We start from the raw sequence: 24,075 nt of genomic DNA, 5'->3' as shown, positions 1-24,075 counted from the left end.
AACTTTATTCGTAACAAAACTCGAAATTGTCGGCTGACTCGCGAATGGAGCGCGTGAGTTGTAGACTCGTTTGTTTTATCGATTTTCTAATTTAAAGTATTAATTAATATTATTACTTCCTTGCACGTTCTCTCTTGATCAAGAAAAACATTTGCACGTTCAATCTTTTTCTGCAAGCAAAAATAATTTATATTCTCTGTATTTTATAAATCTATAGTTTAATCCTCAAATCACCGGATAGTACTAATAGCTTAATACTTTTTTTTTGTAAACTAACTAATAGCTTAATACACCATGTGATTATGTTACAACTCACATATTCGATTAATTTTAAAATCGTTATTTTTGTCAGTGTACTTCAATAATAATAAACATTGTATATTATTTTGGATCAATTAGTAATATATGTTGCTTTAACTATACTTGTATTAATGTAAGTTATGTAACTATTGGTACCAAAAGAAAATGTTTCTTTTTTTTTTGCTTTTTTGAAAATGTTTCTTTTTAAATGTAAATAATACTTAAACGACTCGTTGACATCGTTTTGTTGAGTAGTATTTTGCATGTGGTCCTGGCGAGTAAATTACGCCATTTCGTGCGTCACGTTCTTGAAGAATTAGTAAACCTATACAATAATTAACGTTTTGCAATGTTTTAATACAGTAGCAAGTCTTATAATTTATCAAATGTAAGCTGGAAGCAGTCAAGCACACACAACAACTTGCCGATCTCTGCCCACGATAATATCGTTCTTTCTGTTTGGAGAAAAATAGCACACGTCATTTTCTACAGCCTTTATCTATTTCTCGATATTGATATTTTTTTTGGACAACCTCGATATTGATATCAATATAAAATATTCATTGCTATGAAAGTAACTAACCACGATGTAGTGCTCTTTTAAAACACAACATTTTTTTTTTTGTTTAACCAGGGGTGATCCAAAGGCTTTCTAGGCCCAAGACTAATCCCCCTGAGACCGACGGCAACCCACGTATTCTTGCGATTTAACGTTAGCTCCGGTGGCCAGGTGGAATCGAACCCAGGGCGGAAGCTCCAGCCGGAGCCCCTTTACCACTAGGCCAAGACAACTTGGAATCGAAAACACAACATTTCATATTAGATAATATCAGATCAAATGTGGACCTACCGAGTGAGGATGATATCAAAAGATGCTAAATAAACGTATCTTTCACGGCTTGCTCCAGATTGACCAACGATTGTTGTAAAAAAAAAAGACCAACGATGAGGATACTAGATACTAGGTGTTTTCCTACACCATGTGCAGTAAAATATTTTTAAAATATTTTTAATAGATAAATATAAATTATTTATTTTTTTTATTAAAATTATAAATTTTCTTTTTTTTATCAATATTTTAATATAAATTTGATTTAACTAAACATTAAAATTAAGATAAAAACAATTTTGTTTATTTTGAATTATATTTAAGAATGTGCATATATATATATATATATATATTTAAAATTATAATCATAGGTAGATTTTCTATCTATTTATTTTAATTAAATATATTAAATAAATATGTAAAATTTCATAATTGTCAAAAATTAAAATTAAACAATATTTATAAAATCTGTAGATATATATAAAAAACTAATGATTTTACGTTTTAATTTGATTTTATGATTTAATTTTTATAATTTTATAAAAATATGTATATATTTTTTGAAATATTTTTAATTTAAATGATATTTTAAAATTTAAAATGCCATAATTGAATATATTTATTTTAGTGATGATTTATCAGTTATTACCATATATTTAAAAAATCCAAAAATATAAATCGATAATAAATGTAATATATGAGTTACCATAGTTTAAAAAGTTTACCAAAAATATAAATTAACATTAAATATAATTGTCCATATCATATTAATCTATAAGACATGTCATCAATTTTAGTAGTCATGTCACAATTATTAATCTAGATATTTTCTTGCACCATGTGTAATGATGAATTTTGTAAAAGTTAAATTTTATATTTTAAAACCTAATTTATTAATATCATATATTTTATTATTTTGACCAATAATTAATATAAATATCATTAATTAAGCATAAAATTAAGAGAAAATATTTTGTATTTTAAATTATATTTAAGAATATATATGTATATATATAAAGTTTAAATCTTAGATAAACAAATTATTTATTTCATTTGGTTAAATGTATTAAATCAACTTGTACAAAATTACTAAAAATCATATAAAATTGTATAGTTATCAAAAATTAAAACTAAATAATATTTATATTATTTGTAGATATCTAAAAGAAACTAATGATATAACGATTTTTTTTTTTAATTCAGAAAATTTAGAAAATTTTAGATAATAAAAATTTTATAATTATAAAAGTAAAATTATATAATATTTCGAAATTCAAAATGTCATATTTGAATATATTTATTTTAGTGATGATTTATGAGTTATTACCATATTTTACAAACTTTACCAAAAATATAAATCAATATTAAATGTAATATATGAGTTATTGTCATATTCTAATAAGATTTTCAAAAATATATTAGTATTAAATGTAATTGTCCATGTCATATTTAACCATATGACATGTCATCAATCTTAATAGCCACGTCACAATTTTTTTTGTGAAAACGATTGTAGAGAATACATGTGGCAAATCACTTCTCAAATATATACTAGTGGATGGTCTTCCGATACTAAAAAAATGAATATTAATTAGATTAGTTTGGCTGGCTTTGGTTCGGTTATATGGATGGTCAATCTTAACTCGAGAGATGAAAAGTTTTATTGTTTTTAGCTTCTCATTAGTTCTATATATCTACTAATAATAGGAATCTCAAACAATGTTGAAAGTTGTGTGTTTTTATAGGAATTTTTTTTCTTTTTGTTAAAAGTTGTGTATTTTCATTATATCTTAAGAGATGTATCTTTTAATTATTTATTTTAAGAATTGTGTATAGTTAGTATTTAAATTGAAAATGTGTAATTATTTAAATAAAAAGTTGTGACTATTCATATATGTATCATTTCAAAATAACTACTTTTAGTTGAAAAGATGTGACTATTTAAATTGAAAAGTCACAACTATTCATATAACTATCATTTCAAAATAACTACCTTTAAATTAAAAAGATGCGACTATTCATATATGGAAAGTTGCATCTCTTAATTTTTATAAAAATATTTATGTCTTTTCGTTTTTATTATGCTTATAACTATTTATTAATATTTCATAAATATTTGTAATTGTTTTATATCTAAAAATCAGTGTATTAATATGAAAGTTTGAATCGCTTAAGTTTTATACATGAAAATTGCATCTCATAAATTTTTTTCATGAGAAAACCCAAAACAATGTTAAAAAATTATGTATTTTTGTAGGAATTTTATTTTTTCATTATATTTTAAGATGTGTCATTTCATTATTTGTTTTAAGAACTGTGTAGTAGTTAGTATTTACATTGAAAATATGTAATTATTTAAATGAAAAGTTATGACTATTCATATATGTATCATTTCAAAATAACTAATTTTAAATTGAAAAGATGTGACTATTTAAATTGAAAAGTTACAACTATTCATATAATTATCATTTCAAAATAGCCACCTTTAAACTAAAAAGACGTGACTATTCATATATATGAAAAGTTGCATCTCTTAATTGTTTATACAAATATATGTGTATTTTTGTTTTTATTATGCTTATATCTATTTATTAATATTTCATAAATATTTGTAATTGTTTTATCTCTAAAAATCAGTGCATTAATATGAAAATTTGATATAGGATCATGTTGCTTAATGCTAGGAAGTTGGAAATTGTAGTTGTAGTTGCTATCCCATTGGCTTATATCTTCCAGGTACATTCTGAAAATTAAATCTTTTATGATTCTTATATGCAGCACAAGAGTCAAATATGCATATAAAGTTTAGTCATCTATTCTGTAAAAACAATTTATCTTTTAGAATCAATATATTATATTACTTTGGCTCACTAATTTTTGGTGTACATTATATTTTTGTAGTGGAAGTAGTTAATCTTGATTAAGATTGTTCGGGTTGTAAGAGGAAAGAAGCTTGAAAAGTTCAAGGCTTCAACTATGCTTTCGTCATGTTCATAAAGATCATGGCCATCTAGTTATACTGCATACACACAACCGGATGTATGTATTATCAATTTGCCACAACTAGGTCTTCCCAAATATATCAAACTTGGATGTATTTTTTATTTGTAGATAAATAAAATTTTCATTGAAGGAATTATCCATATGGTATCTTTTCAATGGAAGTTCACCTGAATTCTTTAAGCATTTGGTAAATTTATGAAAGAGATTTCTTTTCTTTTTGTTTTTCTTACAACTTCACTCTATCTATATAGTTAGAATCAATTTCACATCATTTAGTTTATGTATGTCTTATTAGGCTAACGGGACTCTGTCACATCTCCTAGTAGTAGGTGAGGATGCACATGCATAAAAGAAAGAAATATTGTGAACCAATTACAATTATATGTCAAGCTAGACATAATTTAAAAATATATTATTATTTTTTGTTTTATACTTTTTATGTCTGGTTTTTCCAGGAACTATTGTAAGGAGGAATTGTACATCCACATCTTACAAAACCTACTAGAATCCTCGGATTATAATCATTTGTCTTGAGTGAACTTCAGATTATAATCATTTGTCTTGAGTGAACCTCTTTCACATACTATTTGGACTTACAAGACAAGCAAATTTATGATAATAGGCAAACACCATTTGATGGAGTCTCTTGACATCCATCTTGAAGATGGAGCGAATGTGATGAGAAATTTATCGAGGATAAGTCTCATGAGTGTTTACAATAACTTAGCTTTATAATATACTCCCACATTTTCAATATATATGATGTTTTAAGAATTTTTTTATTTCACAATAAAAAATGTTAGCATAAATGTAGAAATTTTTTAATTTTATCAAAAATTGTGCACTCAATTTTATTTTTACTATTTCTATTTATAATTAAATATAATATTTTTCAATAATTCTTTAATAATATTTTTAATAAAATTATTTTCTTAATATATGTATATTGAGTTATAACATCAAATAATATGAAACTAGGGAGTATATTTTTGTGAAAACATTATCTATTGTTCTTAAGGGGTACACATGCTTTTGCTGAAAGGCTATTACAATCAGTATATTTGGTATTCAAATGCAAAATGATGTGATCAGGAAGACATTTCTATTCAACCACTTAATATTTTTTGAAGACCTTGAGAAAGTTAAAAAGTTATCCAAAACATATAAACAGTAAAATATTTATTAAAAACATATAAACAGTAAAATATTTATTAAAAACAAATAAAACATAAAGACATTTTAAAATATTTTAAATAAGTACTAAATTTGAAAAATAATTTTCAATATATATTATTTTCTAAATATTATAATCTAAAAATAATATTTATTCTAATATCAATAATAAAATAAATTAAATTAAATAATAATAAAAATAGTTAATTAAATTTTGTTATAATAATAGTTGGTTAAATTTTTGAATAATTCAAAAAATTAGGAACAATAAAGAATTTGTTATAAAATCTTTGACTAGCATTAATTTAGGCACGAGCACTGAAGTTATTGGTCACGATTTTCATTTTTTTAAACAAAGAATCAAACAAATTTGTAATGCAACTTCTAAAATATGAGATTTTGGTTGATGAAGATTTATGATTTGAGTTAACAATTTTATAAAGGAGATAAGTCAAAATTGTAACTCAAGTACAACACATCTTAAATCAAATCCAAACTAAAAAAAAAAAATTTAATGCATGATTGGTAACATTTTTGAGTTACAACTCTAACTCAACCTAAATCGATGGTAACTCATGTCACCAATCAAGCCATTATTGTTCTTCAATTTTTTTCTCAGAATTTTGTAATGGAGAGAGGAACCCAGAGATCATCAATATCTTCATTCAAATAGGAGCAGAAAAGAACTCTACATGTACCACAACATATTATGTTTTTCTTTTGTCATTTTGCATGCATGAAGCTATCAATGGAAATCATTAGAATACGATTCATATACTTTTAGTAGAGAGCCAGAACATGTTGATTATTATATGATATGCTATCATGTATATTTCCGAGTTAAAAATTCAAATGTTTCTAGAAATTATATACGGTAATTTGCTTAATCTGAAATCTGAATATCAACACAAGAAAATGAATTCCTAAATTCGAGAATCAATTCTAAAAACAATGCAAGTTAGACAAAAATAAGGCCTAAGCCCATTAGTATAACAACTCAATAAATGGAGGATTCTTGTAAGTAAAATGATCAAATATAAATAGAGGCTTAACTCAGTTTTCAAAATTTATAATCATGGAATTACCAAAATGGGATCTGTGTTGATAAGTACTAGTAGATTGTATAATCCCATGCTCAAGCTCAAGTGGCAAATCGAACTTGTCTCCTAGCTCTGAGTCGTAGAAAGTAACCGTTGGACATGACGCGAGGGAAGGAGGACCTGCTTTCATTTCTCCGATCATGCCTTCCTCTCTGGGATTGGATTGAAGCGGATCAAGACGAGATCCGGACCGTTGCCATAGGAGAGACTTTTCAATTTTAGGAGTGATGGAGAAACTCCTCCTCTGTTGTCTACGAGCAAACTTGTAAGTGCAAAGACGACATAAACAATAGTACTGCAGAAGGTAAATCAGAGAGACAAAATACACAAGCACACACCAATAGCTTTATTAGAAATCGCCTTGTACAACTTAATTACAAGTTCTGCTTAATCAGCTTTACATGTCTAGTGTTACACCCTAACACACGCCACTGAACAATTCCTAAGCTACCCGCTTGTATCTTTCCACCGTCAAGTACTTCAGCCCCTACTTCAGCACGACCCAGAACACTTCCAAGCGCTTCTCTCTCTTTATAAGAGCAGCCTATGTGTCTATGTCTCTTTACAGACGACCCATAGCTATCTTATATAGTTCTCCACATTCCCGAAACTCTAGTCTCCAAGGAACCACAATATGGACATCTTCCATATCAATAAGTGCAACTTTCATTTTCTTGGAATGCACTTATTCCTCTTCCTTTAAGTCATAAATTTGCTCCTCAAGTTTATTCCTCTTTGCATTTTCTCCGAGATACTCCTTTGCTCTCCAAATCTACATGACTCCAGCTCAGCATCTCGACTCCACATGGTCTTCACCCCTCAACCCGACGTCTGCTTCAGCAACTACGTCAGCAACTACTTCAGGGCGGATATCTTTACATCAACAAAACTCTCGAAGGTGGTTACTGATGGTGGCTTGGGCTTGGGTTAAGGTTAATAAGAAGAAGGAAGCTGGGAGTATTAAGCTAGGGTTTGAAGAGAGTGAACATAGGCCACGCTCGAGTGAGTTATGTGATGGCATATCTCCTGATACTGGCCCGCCCAGTAAACAGTTATTCTCAACTGTTTCTTGATATTGTGTCTCTCCTGTTAGAGTAACTTATGATGGTACTTCTTAGGTCGCACTGGCCCTCTTAAGAAATTCAGAATTCTGCACCCCAGAGGTACCTCATTCTCTATCATAATATATAATCTTGAAGTAGTCTTAAGTGATCTTTTTTTGACTTCTTTCTAGAATTCGTATGAATTGGAAAATCTAAAAGAGTCAGAATCACCACGTTAACAAGCCTAATTTCGTATGACCGATCGACCAGTGCTCCGCGGAAGAGATTTCCTGGTGACATTAAAAGCTTTTCTCGTGAACTGAACTCAAAAGGTGTACGTCCCTTTCCATTGTGGAGCCTCGTAGGTCGAATAATGTGGAGGTATTCTAGACTCTCCTATTTCTTTTGATCTCTTGTGAGGTTTGCTGTATGCAGAGTCTAATAGTGTCTGTCTTTTCCAGGAGATATTGGTTCTAATTCGTGCAAAATGTGATAAAGCAAAGGAAGAAGTAAACTCTCCGACCGTGTGGGAGTTCTTGAGAAAAAATGCAGAAAGTCATCCTGAGTGGCTTGTTAATATTGGCTCGCGGTTGTGGTATGACTACTCCTGGAGATTTCTGGCTTCAGTGTGAAGGCATTGTTCAGGACTTAGATGATAGACGTCAAGAGCTCCCTCCGGGCGTTGCTTCATACTCGGATGCTTTATATACTTACCAGATGTACGAGAAAGAAAGTTGGGTAGAAGAGGAACAAGTTGTACAACTACGTCAGTCAAGTGCTGCAAAAATCTTGAAGATACCACTATCCACCAAGAAAGCTTATAGTCAGGAACAGCATGGTTTGGAGTGGAAGGAAGACGTTGTTGTACGCTCAGTTCCTCCTATCTGTCCTCCTGAAAACTATGTTCTTAAGGAATCTGAATCTCCTGCAAACATTGATAGAACGTCTTCCTGGAAGAAACTTCCATCAGAAGAGCAGAATGATACCAAACATGACCTCCAAATATGGTTAGAAATCGACAACCTAGTGATGATACTACTGCTGTTCTAAACTGCCCGCCAGCAACTCGTGAACATTCGCCCAAGCATCGGCACAGTATCACTTGGGGTTACTGGGGAGAGCCGCCACTCGTCTCGGAGGAAAGTTCAATAATGTGCCGCATCTGTGAGGAGGAAGTTCCCACTAGCCATTAGCTGACAAATCTGACCAGAAAGGACTGAGTGTTGATGAGCGGCTCATGGCAATTGCTGTGAACTCTTGACAAGTTAGCAGAGACCTTCAGGCATAAGGATAGCCTAGCAGCTGACAATATTCTCAAACGTAACATACCATGGCCTCATGTCCGTGAAGAAATGAGTGCTGAAGCACATGATATTATAGACCGGTAAGAGATCGTCTCTCTCTCTCTCTCTCTCTCTCTCTCTAATCACTTGTTGTTTCCAAAATAATCAGTTGTGCAGTAAAACACATTCATGAATAGCTCTTTTCTGCTCCTCTTCTTGAGTAACCCTCTGTTTCGCTATTAACATGCCAAAGACGTTCCATTCAAACTCTGTTTTACAATCCATAATCCATATACAAGATCGAATCCTAGCTCCTCCATAAAGGATAAGAGCCACAACTAAACTCTCGTCAGATGTGATACTAATACATTAATAACAAGCTTTTCTTAGCCAAAGCCAGTGAGAATGCAAAGTACATGTATATTAATAAATCACAGAGACATTATTTTGATTAAAAATCAAGAGAGAGCAACTATTTTTTCCATTGCAGTGAACTTGAATCTGTGCTTAATTTATTACGTCTACAATGACATGATGTGAAAAGAGGGGACAAAGGATATTAAAACATCATGGGAAGAGATATCGGTATCTTTTTCCTCCATGTTCTCATAAACCACAAGGACATGAGACTGATGAGGAAGCGTTTGCGTTAGAGTAACACGTAGTAAAAGATAAAGTGAGACCTCAACAGTTGTAACATATTTACACCTTTTAATGATTTCAAAATGCCATTTAGGAAAGGCAACCCTACATAACTTCAATAATTTTGTATTTACGAACTTGGTCTGCCACAATGTTAGCTACACATTCATTGCACCCAACCTTGTTTTTCTTTGGGAAAATTAAAATTTCCAGACTTAGTCGTATGATCGTATCTAGTGAAGTATGAACATAAAGACATCAATATCTATTGTGTTAGGAGTAGTTGATAATATAAATCTATAGTTACCAGCTTATCCGTCTTCATTTTAGGCTGCATACTACTGGTATTAAAGGGATAAAAGGCTGAAACAATACTGAAACAAAGTTAAAGTTAAAAAGCAATAATAATTACAACCACAACGAACTCCTCATCATCAGTGCCCACACATGAGAATAAAATTAAGAAAGAAAAAAAAAACAAAATTAAGAACATCTAATTAACGACCTCAACTCTAATTCCCTGCCATACTCTTAAACCAACATTTAAACAGCAAAGATTCCTTAAAGACATCCATCATAAGCCTCTGAAGCTTCTCCAATCCAATGGTCTAGCCCACCAGATCCGAACCCGGTAGGCGCAACTCCTGGATCCTCCTCACCACCTCCGTCATCACTGGCCTCTTGTCAGGGTGCTGCTCCGTACACTCAATCCCCAGCTGCAGCATTTCCTCCATCTCTCCTTCCACAGACACCACCGTCTCCGAACTCACCAGCTCCGAGTCAAAAACCTCACTCCTCCACTCTTCCCTCTCCACCGAATGCACCCACCTCGCCAAGTCCATCCCTTCCTCATTCATCACCGAGTTAGACGGCGCCTTCCCCGTGAGCAGCTCTAGCAGCACCACACCAAAACTATACACATCCGCTTTCTGGGAGACACGACTAGGGTCAGTTACTTCCGGCGCACGGTACCCGGTAACCCGGTTTGGTGTCGTGGATGAGGAACCGGCTAGCTGAGCCAAACCGAAATCAGAGACCCGTGCGTCGTGTGAGTTCGTTAAGAGGATGTTGGAAGACTTGACGTTTCCGTGAGAGCTCAATGGGTCTTGCGAGTGTAGATAGTCTAGTCCACGAGCTGCTCCAAGAGCGATACGTGCTCGGACTTCCCAGTCTAGTGGACTCCGTCCTGCGCCTTTGTTTCCTATAACATAGCGATTACATTAATCATATATTCACTGAGACTATAACACAACACATTCTACAAAAAACTATTAATTCTACAAAAATTATTACAAGGACTTTTAAAGATTAAGCAGAGAAACTATAATATTAATATTAGCATTTAAAAAAATCAGTTATTTAGCAGAGAAAGAGACTAAGAGAAGAACTCTAACCGTGTAAGAGAGCAGACAAGCTTCCCATAGGCATGAAGTCATACACAAGCAGCTTCTCATCTCCACTGTAATAATAAGCTCTCAACGGCACCAAGTTCTCATGATCCATCGCCCCAACAACCTCAATCTTCTCCTTGAACTCTCTATCCCCCACCGTCACATCCCTCAGCCTCTTCACAGCCACCAACGTCGCGGCGTCAAGCACCGCCTTGTACGCCGTCCCGAACGTCCCTTTCCCAAGAACCTCCGCCGAAGCTCTCAGCAGATCCTCCAGTTCGAAAACCTTCGTCGCGTTCCCGAAGAACACTAACTTCCTCGCCGTCCCTGAGCTGTTCACTTCCACCGCTTTCGTCGCGGTCGCCGTCGCCGCCGCCGTGGATGGCTCATTTGCTTCCACCGCCGTCGTCTTCTCCTCCGGAACTTCGATGTCAAGCTGCTTGATGTCTCTTGTTCTCTCGTCTTCCTTCTTCCGGAAGAGAACCATCAAAACAAGAACGATCAAGAAGAAGCCAACCACGCAACCGATCACAATCCCGGCTATCACTCCGCCGGAGAGCTTCCTCTTTCTCTTTCCGGGAATGTTCCCGACGGAGATAGGCTGACTCGGCACAGTCCCTTCGTCACTACAAACACCGAGCGGCTTACCGCAGAGCGAAGTCCCGAGGAAAGAATCAGAACCAAACTTCCGAAGACTCTTCGGTATAGATCCGTTCAACAAGTTGTTAGAGACGTTGAACTGATCCAAGCCCAAGCCCAAGCCCAAATCAAGAAGAGGCCCAGAGAGCTTGTTGTTCTCCAAGAACAGAGTCTTGAGCCTCGTGAGGTTCTTGAACCCCGAGGAGATCTCTCCCGTGAACTCGTTCTCCCCGAGATCCAGCCTCACGAGGTTGCTTAGACCGAACAGGAGGGGTGGAATCTCTCCGGAGAATCTGTTTCCTTGGAGGTAGAGACGCCGGAGGTCGGAGCAGGCGGCGAGATCCGTAGGGAGAGCGCCGGTTAGCGCGTTGAGGCGGAGGCTGAGTGTGCGGAGATTCGTTAAGTTTCCGAAAATACCCTCGGGAATGTTGCCGGAGAGGGCGAAGCCGGGGAGGCGGAGGGCGGTTACGCGGTTGGTGGCGGCGTCGCAGGCGACGCCGGTCCAGTTGCATGGCGTGGTTTGTTCGGTGTTCCAGTGGGATGTGCGGCCGCCGACGGCGGAGCGGAGGGAGAGGAGGGCGGATTTGTCGGCGGCGAGGTCTTGGGTTGAGGGAAGAGGGAGAGAGAGGAGGAGGAGAATCGAGAGGAATGTGGAGAGACTCGCCATTGAGGGAGTCATCAAGAAGAGAGAACGAAACCCTAGAGATGTCTGAAAAGAAAGGTGTGGTGGTTATTATTACAGAGAGGAGTGAGTGTAGTGAAAGCTAGCAGTCAAACACTTAAAGTTCTCGGTCTCCTCTTTTTTCTTTTAGGGTTTTGAATATTTAATATTTTGTTACATTTTTAAATGCGACAAAAACGATATTTCTATTACTACAGTGACGTCATCTCTCTTGTCTATGCTTGGGACAGGAATAATGTGATTGGTTATGTATCATGTTTGGTATCTAAATGTGATTTGTCAATGTGAGGGACCTTAGTTATGTTATTGTCTTATCTAATCTACCTGCTTTGTCTCTCTAACTACTAAAGATTCTTTACCCAAAAAAAAATCTGTCGCAGTTGATTGACACTCGTATGAAAATGAAGAAATTAGCAAGTGGATCAGTTTAGTTGGGGACTAATAGTATTAATTTTAATATTGGATTTAATGGAATCCAAAGGGTTTATTAAAAAAAATGTGCTAAGCTAAGAATTAAGATCATGATATTCTCTGCATTTGAGCAGAGTGGAGCCCCCTTCTCAAGATACACACTTACTTCTATGTTCTTTATTCATAAATAAACTTGATTATTTTTATTTTTTTCTCATGTAAACTTGATTTTTCCTGTAGAGTAATCAATGATGCATGGTTGTAAAGGCAAAAATGAAGAAAGAACATGGGTGGTGGGTTAAAGGACTGGTAGGAGGACCATAACACGTAAAAAAAAGCCAACAACAATAATTTACAGCATTAAAGCTTTACATAACAAAAGAAAACACATTCTCTTTTATTTTGTAACTGTCTCTCCACTCTGTATCAATGTGTTATTTTCGATATGATCCATCCAGTCTGTAATATCAATCACAAGGGGGTCCCATTTTAAATTTGTCACAGTGTTATGTAACTGAGCGTTACAATTCGGGAAGCAACGGCTACAATAAACTTAAAACTGTAATCCTTTCTTGCATCCAATTCAAAGTCTAGTGAAGCTCTAATTATTTTATAGTTATACTCTTGAAGATGCATTAGTCGGGAAATATATAATTTATCAAGATCGGGTATTATAGGCTTCTGACAAGAATAAAAGACCAAATATAAGTAAATTATGTTATCTGCCAGAAAAAGGTAAGAAAAAGGCTTCTATAGTTATTCGTTTCATATATTCATGATTCCCATGAATAAAAATAATCTTAGAAATCTACCATTTCAGTAGTACAATGTTCATACAGATGTGTTTTTTGGATATGATCCAGTCTGTAATATCAATCACAAGGGGTCCCATATGAAATTTGTCACCACAATCAGTGTTATGTAATTGAGCGTCGGGGAAGCAACGGCTACAAGCCTACAATAACATGTTATGTGCCAGAAAATAGAACAAATATATTTCTCTATAGTTAACTTAAGCTATTCATTATAAATGGTGAGCAAAAGAACAATGAGAATAGCTAATTCCTTTTCATTCTTCAAATTTGATACTATTTATAAAGAATATTTTTTTTTTGTAACTTGGCTTAGAAGAATATTTCTTTTAAATGTTCATTCTCATTTTTTAAAAAATTAATAAATTATAGAGCAAAATAACTTTATCAAATCTGGTAAAAACATTAAAGAATTAGTATTTCTATTATTTTGTTACTCTTCATTCATTTTATCTTTTTTTCTCTTATTCCTTTTGTGGTCATATTCATTTTGGTAGATCAGATATAATATTAGTTTTAAATTAGATTCGAATAGTGTTTTATACTGCTAGATCTTCTAAGCGACGAGTATTCCTCTACCAACTTGCGGTCTCTCTCGCTTTCATTTACGTTGTTTCAAGTTTGTTAGCAAACAAAATATGATATAAAGGGGTACAAGGGGAGTGACGTGACACAAACTTAGGTTTTTAGGGATCAAAACCTTCACTACAAAGCAATGATCACTACAAACCTTAGGTTCTTGGGCTTAACATGGTAAACATAATACCCAATAAGACAGCATTCATTTTTTTTTTGTCAAAGACAGCACCCATTTTTAAACAGTTTAAGATCCTATTTAACGGGTGTTCAAAAAAAAAGTTCCTATTTAACAATTTTAGATTCTCTTTCGTTATTTTGGTTTATTAAGATGCCCTTTAATTAGATACTAATATAATTTATGAAAAAATCCAATTTAAAGAATATCTCAATAACGAAAATACCATTTCACAATTCCAGGCATATAACGAACTACTTGTAGGTTTTCTTTGTTGTTTCTTGGTTGGTCGATAACTTCAACATTACTTTGATATTCTCTTTCTTTTTTATTTGTTCGAAATTTTTATCTTATTTCTGTTTATTAATTTCAAAGCGGGAAATTAAAGTAGGTCAGACATCATGATTATTAAGTCACTAACTTTACAAGAACTGGTAAAGACAGGATACCAACAAGAGACCGCCTTCTACGTTGGGGACTGGGAGTTGATGGAGCTTGCTTGCTCTGCAACTCGGCTCAGGAGTCCAGGGATCATATCTACTTCGCCTGTGACTATGGGTATAACCTCTGGAGGAAGATAACTGGCAGGCTGCGCTTGCTAGCTCACCCGAACTGGTCCGATACTGTTCAACAAATGAACTCCTTGCCTTCACCGACTGCTCAACGATCTCTAACTCTATTGGCATGACAATCGACGCTTTATTGGGTGTGGAATGAGAGAAACGCTAGACTACACTCCAACACCTTCCGATCCATAGAACAACTCTTCAAGGTGATTGATAGTCAACTAAGGAACAAGCTTCAGAACTTCAGAGGGGACAACCCAATCAGATCATCACAGATGATGCAAAGCTGGTTGCGAAGTACTTGATCTCCATCACTGCAACTATCCTCTTCTCCACTCGATACAATCGAGGTTCGCCAAAGCCATCGATCAGAAGATTAACAGACTCTAAACTTGGGCTTCTCTTTAATTTCTTTTGGGCTACTAGTGGGTTCTAAATGTGATTCAAACTTGGGGTTGGGCTGACTATAGTCACTGGGCTTGTAAAACGTTTTTTAGTCTTTTCTTTATTTATGAAAGCAAGTTACAAAAAAAAAAAAACTTTACAAGAAAATTCAGTTAAAAAGAAAACCCGTGTTGAAGTGTGATACTAAAATGCATTGAATAAAACTTTTAAGTACTAACAAATGTCCTTGCGTCGTATCATATGACTTGCTAGATCTTATTAAAACGTTATTACCACTTCCCGTCAATGTTTTTTTTCTTTTTAGTTAGCATGGCCAAATACGTCAAGGATTGAAGAGGATTAAAACATTTTCTTACTGGAGTATTGGAGTATTCACGGATATCCCACTCAATAAACAAATATCACATAGATTTGATAAAAAAAAATCACATAGATGTGTTTAATTCTAAAGTTGATTTGACTTTATCAAATCAAGCAAGTCTCGAAACAATGCATGTGATTAGGGACTCGGGAGTACAGAGCACGTGCGCTAATATAATGGTGTTTTCCACCACTCATGCGTCTTCGAAATTAATATTTGGATTCCTTATTATTTTCTTTCTTCTTAAATTCGTATGTTGGTCACATACATTATATATTGTTGAAAAGAGAATATTCAGCAGTATCTATACTATTATTTGCGAAGTAAATTCTCGCGACGGAGCTCTCACGTTAAAAGTTAGAGTGGTTAATATCGATATTACCCTTAATGAATAAAATATATAATTAAGGTAAAAATAAAAACGAAAATTACTTTATTTGATTATATAATTGATTAAATTTAGTAATAGTAAGATTTATCCAAAATCTAAAAATATTTTAAAATATAAATATAATTCCTATATGTATGTTGTGTTGCTATCTGAATTTTTTTAAAATAAAGTTGAAAACATAAAGTATATAACTAAATATAATTAAATGATATTATTAATTTTATTTAATTTAAAAGAAAATATTAAGTGACTAAAATATATAATTAAGCTAAAAATAAAACGAAAATTAATTTATTTGATTAATAATTGATTAAAATTAATAATAGTAAGATTTATCCAAAATCTAAAAATATTTTAAAATATAAATATAATTCTTATATGTATGTTGTGTTGTTATCTGAATTTCTTTGAATATAAAGTTGAAAACATAAATATAAAGTTGAAAACATAAAGTATATAACTAAATATTAATCAAATAAAATTCTTAATTTATATAATTGAAAAGAGAATATTAAGTGACTTAAAATATATAATTAAGCTAAAAATGAAAACGAAAAATTATTATTTTTGATTAATAATTGATTAAAATTAATAATAGTAAGATTTATCCAAAATCTAAAAATATTTTAAATATAAATATAATTCATATATTAATGTTGTGTTGTTATCTGAAATTTTTTAAAATGTAAAGTTGAAAACATAAAGTATATAACTAAATATTAATCAAATAAAATTCTTAGTTTTAAATAATTGAAAAAAGAATATTAAGTGACTTAAAATATATAATTAAGCTAAAAATAAAAATAAAAAATTTATTTGATTAGTAACTGATTAAAATTAATAATAGTAAGATTTATCCAAAATCTAAAAAATGAATTTCATTAATTTGATTCTCATTATTATCTAAAAAGTTATATATTATGTGATCCAAAAAATATTAATTTTAAATAACTGAAAAACAAGTAGTTTATATTACTATTTTCAAAACGATTTTCCTTTTCTCACGGTAAAATTTAAAGCATTTAAAATCTTCATTACCCTTAATAAATAATTAGATTAGATTTGTTAATATAAAATTGCTCACAAATTAAAAATGAATTTCATTAATTTGATTCTCATCATTATCTAAAAAATTATATATTATGTGATCCAAAATATTTTACATCAAAATATTTTAAAAATAAATATAAATACATATGTATAGTTTTATGTATATATGAATATTTTCAAAAAATTATGTAATAAAAATATCTTATTAAAATAAGAAAACTTTATTTTATATAAAACTAATATTTAACTAATTATTAAATATATAAAAAGCATGAAAATAATTTATTTTAATGGTTCTCGAATTGATAATATATTTATTTAGTAATTTAGAAAATTATTAAGCCCGCAAATGCGGGCAAAACACCTAGTTTAAATATTATTTCTCATAATCACAAAATCTTATTCCTCCTGACGAGTTCAAACACAACAACAAAAAAACCCAGTAATAACATTTTTAGTTTTAAATTTCCAACATAAACATCCTTTTATTTAATTATTCGAAATGAAAAAAGCATCGTCAATACTACTACTAGGGCATGAAAATAAATTATTAGTAGTGCAAATGAAAATTCGCAAATTAAAAAATTTAAAAAAAAACACTAAACCGGACAAACCAAACATTATAAAATGCGGTTGATTACTTAACCGAGGATGGTGGTTTCGGCGATCATGGAAGTGACGACATAAGGATCCATGTTAGAAGCCGGCCTACGATCCTCGAAGTAACCTTTGCCTTCTTTCTCAGTGTCTCGTCCCACTCTCACCGAAGCTCCACGGTTCGCCACTCCCCATGAGAACGTGTTGATATCTGCCGTCTCGTGCTTCCCAGTGAGACGACGCTCGTTGCCTTCACCGTACGCAGCAATGTGCTGCTTGTGCTTCACCTGCAGCTTCTCTATCGCTTTCTTTATAACCGCTAACCCTCCATCGTTCCTCATCGTCTTCGTGCTGTAGTTGCAGTGCGCTCCAGCTCCGTTCCAATCACCCTGAACATCCATGCAAACAATACGTTACAAAAACATTAACACATGAAAATAAATAAATAAAATAAATAAAATCAAACAATAACACATTAAGAGACACTAACCGGGACTGGTTTTGGGTCAAAGCTGACGTTTACACCAGAGATCTCAGTGATCCTCTGTAAAAATAGAGAAGATGGATGAGCCATTTGGTAAAGTTTTAGTTAAGCTTGTAATGGGTACAGAACTGGTTAAAGTAGATTAGTACCTCCAGAAGGAATCTAGCGATCCAGACTTGATCACCAGCACTAATACCCTCAACAGGACCGACTTGGAACTCCCATTGGCCAGGCATGACTTCTCCATTGACACCAGAGATGCTAATACCTGCGTAAAGACAGGCTTTGTAGTGTGCATCCACGATGTCACGACCAATGGCTTTGTCAGCTCCCACGCCGCAGTAGTATGGTCCTTGTGGGCCAGGGAAGCCACCAACAGGCCAACCAATAGGCCAGTTCACATCCTTTTGCATCAGTGTGTATTCTTGCTCAATTCCATACCTTTTTTTTGAGTCACATGGAGAGAAAGAGTATTAGTATATGATTAACTGATAAGACCAAGAAGAGGAGGAGGAGGAGAGTACCAAGGCTCCTCAGAGGCAACTTTTGAGTCGCTGAAGATCTTAGCAGCGTTGTGCCTCTTGTTGGTTGGAATTGGGTTACCGGCCGGCGTGTAAGCGTCACACATCACCAGAATGTTGTTGCCTCTCCTAAACGGATCACGGAATATAGCCTGAGGGCTATATAAATTGAAACAAAACAGGATTAAAATTAAAGACAAGATATGTTTATTTATTTATTTCATATTAAATGCTGTATATAGACATGATGGAAGAACATACTATAGAATGACTTCACTGTCATCTCCGGAGGCCTGATCGGTGCTTGATCCGTCGTAGTTCCACTTGGGAAGCTTTGATGGATCGGTCACTGGTCCTGGTAGTGTCTATGCAAACCAGAATAAATCGTATAGATCAACCATACAAGAAACAGAGTAAAAACAGAGTAAGAAAACAGAGGATAGATAAACAGAGTATTGATTTACCCTGGCTTTGCTTCTAATGTCCATTCCAGATCCACCGATCCTGTTCATTCACAATTCACACGAGAAACATCACAAACCAAGAAGACGACAAATAAAAGAAAAAGAAGAGACAAGTTTATGTTGTTGTTGCACACGTCAATCTCATCGCCGCATGACAGCGTTAACCGAGTGAAACGAATAATATTCAAACCGAAATTCGCAAAACAACATAAGAGATCGATAGCAAAAAAAAAACAACGTAAAAAGCAAAGCGTTCTGACCGTAGCAATTGTAAGAACAGAGATAATGAGAGTTGTCGTGAAAGGGAGATCAAACCATATGTATTCGGCGATGATTTGCTTGGTTGTGTCGGAGAGGTTGAGGTTGACGAGATCTGAGAGCAGAGACATGGCTGCGTAGGAGAAACAAAAGTTACTAATCAATCAGCGTTGTTTAGGGAAGAGTCGATCATTAAAACTTCTTTGAGTGTTTATAGAGCTAATTCTGTTTATTTATTTATTATTGTTTTCAGATATTTACGGTGGTCAATACATGATTCTAGTAAATTGGTGATTTATTTATTGTTGTGTAGCAATGTTTATCTTTTAAAAATTTAAATAGTTAATTAGTACTATTATATTGTTTCAGTTAAGATTCTTCTATTGTTTAGATACGGATTATGATAACAATATTTTAATATATGTAATCTATGATTAAATAGTATAACTAGAATTTTTTTTTTTTGATAAAGGGCTTAACTAGAATTGTTGATGAACATGCAATCTAGTTAGGTAACTAACCGAGTTCCCTTGTATTAATAGCTATAAAGGTATAATTCATCACTGTGAGTCTGTGATGATGATGAATCGAATCTTGGACATTTTTGTCTTTTACGTACATAACCAATACTATTAATTTTGGAACATGTCCAATTGATATCAGTTAAGTCCAACTAATTATTTTCAAATCTATACTTAAAAATATAATAACTGCATTGAATTATATATTGTCGATGTAACCACTACTTAGCATAATAATCAGGATACAGTTTTTCTATTTACATCTAAACATTTTATTTAATCCAACAAAAACTAAAATTAACTAAAGATGAAAAAAGTGTGGAGTACCATCAAATTGTTAGTTAATAATTACTTCAACCAACATGTTTTAAAACTGCATCTAAATTCTCTAGAAGATAGCATCTAAAAATAACGTAAACATCTTATATTTGATATCTAATTACGTGGCCAATATCTAACTTAAATTTTGAGTATATTTTTAACGAGTATTTGATATTTTTATGGAAGTTTAGAAAAAATATTTTTTATAGGTTTTAGTTTAACAGATTTTAAATAGATTATTCGATTAAAAGTATTTATTAAATGTGATTTTTACTTAAAGTTATTGAAAACCATATTAAACCATTTATATATGTGTGTGTGTATATATATATATATATATATATATATATAACAGAATATATTAAAAATTTTTTTCAAAATTTTGTTCGGTTTTCGGTGCGGGTTAGATTTGATATTGATTTTCGGATATAGCACTTTAAAAATCATTCGAGTAAATAAGTTAGGTCTAATAGAATATGAGATTTTGATTTTCGAGTTGATTCGGAGTCGCATATGTGGGCGCAAATATTCTTAACTAATTGTGTTATAGGTAACTATTCAGAAAAAATACAAAATTTAGGAATAAAGTTTAATTATAATTTCTGAAATGCATATAGCATAAATGTGTAATTATACAACTTGACTATAGTAAATTAAATTAATATAAAATTTGTGAAATTTCCAAAAATTATATTAAATTAATATTAAACATGAATAAGATTACAAACAATAACAAAAATATAAATATTAAATTTCTCAAGGAAAATTTAAACAAAAAAATATACCCGCCCTTTCAAAGGGCGGGTCAAAATCTAGTAGCTAAGTTATATCCAATCATCTTGCATTTCTTTGGTTTTGAAAACAAGTTTTCAATATTCATGAAAATGCAATATACATGTATGTAATCGATATATAGTAGTGAAACAAAATCTTCTCATTATTATACACAAATACTAAAAAAAACTCAAATGATTCAAACATCTGAAATCAAATAATATTTCACATTCATCATATCAAAATATCATGCATGGGAGCTGCTTTGTGTATCGTCCTTGTCCCCATCTACACCATCTAATATATTAATTGAGAAATCATTTAGATTTTTCTTACGTGTCATCTATAGGTAAAAATTTAAAATTAGTTTTTTAATAATTTGATTGTTTATTAATATTCAATTTTTGATTATTTAATTAGGTTATTTTAAAGAAAAATAATCTTAAAATTACATAATATAATCTATATATATTACCAAAAAATAATTAAACATCTTAAATATAGATGAATCATTTTATGTATTAATTGAGAAGTCTTTTAAGTGATTTTGCTTATGTTGGTATTTAAACTTTTATTATTTAATTAAGTTATTTTAAAGGAAACAAATCTTAAACTTACATAATATAATCTATATATTACCAAAAGAATAATTAAAACATCTTAAATATAGATCAATTAAAATAATTGCTTATAGAAAAAATAAATAACATAAATTTATTATAGATATTTATGATATACATATAAATACATATGATATTATAGAAATAATTTTATAACGGTTTTAAACATATTTTATATTAATTATTTTATAATAGTGAATCCAACAAATATTTTGTTGCAGAAAAACTAATTAACTTAAAAATATATAAAAAATTAGGAAAACATTAGCAAAAAAATAATAAAAAGAAAAAAAAAATAAAAGGTCGAAAAAGTTACATAATATGTGTTGAAGAAGTTAATGTGATAATTACATATATAATTTTACAAGTATTTGTTTATTACTAAATATTTCATCCGTTATTTTCTATCAAATTTATGAAAACTTTACGACATTCTATAATAATATAATATATATATATATATATATATATATATATTTACATATAATATTTATATCCGCGAATTCGCGGGCAACCACCACATATATTAAACTAAACTAGAGCGAAGTTATTAATAACATTTATAAAACTATGCTAAGCAACTCAGAAATTAAAGGAACAAGTATCTAACGTGAACAATTTCATATATTTTTCCCATTAAATTTTCAATATATTAACATCCATTTCAACTAGTTTAGACATTGGATAGATCTATAAATTGGTAAAATAAGGAAACACAATTAGATTCTTTTTTTTTTACCTTTGAAACGAAAAAAAAAAATCAAATGAAAGAGCCGTAAAATCTAAAAAAAAAAGAGGGAGTGAACGATTTAGTTATTCACAAATGGTCATTATTCAGAATTTTTGCTACACACGCTATTCATTCGGTGTTCTCAAACTTACCAAATTACTTGCACGTCAAGATAAACTTAGAGAATATGCGAAGAATGATTTTTAGTAACTTATTAGTTTTTAAAATATCTTCAAGTACCAGTTAGAACATATAACATACTTGTTATTTTATTTATTAACATCTAATACAAAAGATAAAAATTATTTATTAACATCTAATAGAAAATACAAAAATAATCCATTCACAAGAATCACCAAAAAATATATAGTTTTGTTCATGGAAAAAAAAATTAGCTAGGATTGTATCTTTTAATCCTATTATTATTCAGTGATCTGGAAATATATAAACATGATTTTGGAATGATTTTGTAGATGTGGTAGAGAAGTTAAGTATGATACTTATAAATCTAGAAAGAAAGAGACAAAGACAATTAAAACATACAAACAACTTAAAACTAAGAAGATAAACAAATATAATATCCTAATATGAAACTTTAATCAACATTTCAACAATGAAATAAAACCTAGCATAATCCAAAATTTGACACAATCATGTAACCTTAAGATCTATTCACTTTCTAACAATTTATCTTTAAACTTATTTAATTCAATAATTAATAATCTCAAGTTCCATTTATTTAATCTCTAAACTTCATTTGTCCACAATCAACAATTTCAAGTTTCATTCACCTAAATTAAGTTTCATTGCCCAACTATGGAAGCTTAACAACATTTAGACTAATCATTATAAGATTATCTATATATTCATATTTCTTTTCAAAAATCTGGTCTTTATTTGACTTGATTTGAAAATTTAAATTTGATTCATAATGATTCGTTCTTCTAAACGCTTGAGCATTAAATAATTAAAAATCTCACTACCTAATGATGCATACATTGTGAGATTATATAAACTTGTTTCAAACTATATATACAATATGTTTGTAAAAAAAAACCTTTAACAAATTTGCAAGAGGCTTATTGCTGACCAAATGCTGTACAAATCAATTTAGCATCCATTTTCTCATACCATTTTCATTAAATATCTAAGATATTTGCAAATAAGAAAAGTAGATATTTGAAATTTATAGTTCTAGAAATTTGAGTCATTGATCTTCTCCCAAACCGATTTAAGTCAATGATTTCTTATGAATTCGTTGTTTTTCTCTCTGTGTATAAATGTGAAATAACAAAAAGCTCACACATAAATAGAATACCATATTAAATCAGTCCAAAAAATTTGGTAGTCAAAATCGCAAAAATTAACATTTAGCAATATGAAAATAAATATGTTTTCTACAACGCAATTCATAAATTGTGAGGAAAGGCGTTCCGGGTGAAGGAATGAAGCATGACGAAAGGTGTTCGGTATCTCTGTTACTCGAGGAAGAACTCTTGTGCAGGTTATTTTGAAGACGTTCATGGCCACACTAATGGTGGAGAAACAAAACAAGTTGGATAGTGATAATATATTGATAAATAACCTCTAATACATCTTAAATTGTGGCCCAAGTAGAAATTTATTTTTAGAAGAGTATCATAATCTTTTAAACAATTTTAAATACAATAATATCAACACATAAACTCGAAACTTATTGAGTCCAAACAAGAAGTACATGCAAATCTTTTGACTCATTCATTTAACGAGGTCGTTAGAAGAAATCATAAAGTTTAAAAGTCATCTATAGAACAAAAGGTTAATGTTCTTAAGTTTTACTGATTCACTAGATAACTAAAAGCCTCAAAACTCGTTTGAGACATGTTACCAACCAAGTCCACTTTTTTAAACAACTCCATTATTACTGTTTTAAAGTTAAGCCATCTTGTAATAACAAAGGAATATTGTTGT

At 31.6% G+C, this 24,075-nt stretch overlaps 2 protein-coding genes and 1 pseudogene across 2 annotated transcripts; 1 reads left to right on the top strand and 2 right to left on the bottom strand.

The window, feature by feature from the left end:
• Positions 1–7,313: 7,313 nt before the first annotated feature.
• LOC108807691 (probable serine/threonine protein kinase IREH1) lies at positions 7,314–8,836 on the top strand (annotated as a pseudogene).
• An 898-nt stretch (positions 8,837–9,734) lies between these two features.
• On the bottom strand, positions 9,735–12,184 carry LOC108812960 (probable inactive receptor kinase RLK902). The gene is made up of 2 exons (XM_018585365.2): positions 10,768–12,184; positions 9,735–10,574 (listed from the first exon to the last, which is right to left on the bottom strand). Exons 1-2 carry the CDS (start codon positions 12,080–12,082, stop codon positions 9,982–9,984), a joined length of 1,908 nt encoding a protein of 635 aa, XP_018440867.1. The 5' UTR covers positions 12,083–12,184; the 3' UTR covers positions 9,735–9,981.
• A 5,087-nt stretch (positions 12,185–17,271) lies between these two features.
• Positions 17,272–19,356, bottom strand: LOC130497068 (glutamine synthetase cytosolic isozyme 1-3-like). The gene is made up of 7 exons (XM_056989945.1): positions 19,217–19,356; positions 18,902–18,941; positions 18,699–18,802; positions 18,441–18,596; positions 18,066–18,357; positions 17,923–17,976; positions 17,272–17,821 (listed from the first exon to the last, which is right to left on the bottom strand). Exons 1-7 carry the CDS (start codon positions 19,288–19,290, stop codon positions 17,477–17,479), a joined length of 1,065 nt encoding a protein of 354 aa, XP_056845925.1. The 5' UTR covers positions 19,291–19,356; the 3' UTR covers positions 17,272–17,476.
• Between the last annotated feature and the right edge of the window lie 4,719 nt (positions 19,357–24,075).

The sequence above is a fragment of the Raphanus sativus genome, chromosome 6 (assembly GCF_000801105.2).
Source record: "Raphanus sativus cultivar WK10039 chromosome 6, ASM80110v3, whole genome shotgun sequence".
In the NCBI taxonomy this organism is placed as follows: domain Eukaryota; kingdom Viridiplantae; phylum Streptophyta; class Magnoliopsida; order Brassicales; family Brassicaceae; genus Raphanus; species Raphanus sativus.
This window is presented reverse-complemented; position numbering and strand designations above follow the sequence as displayed.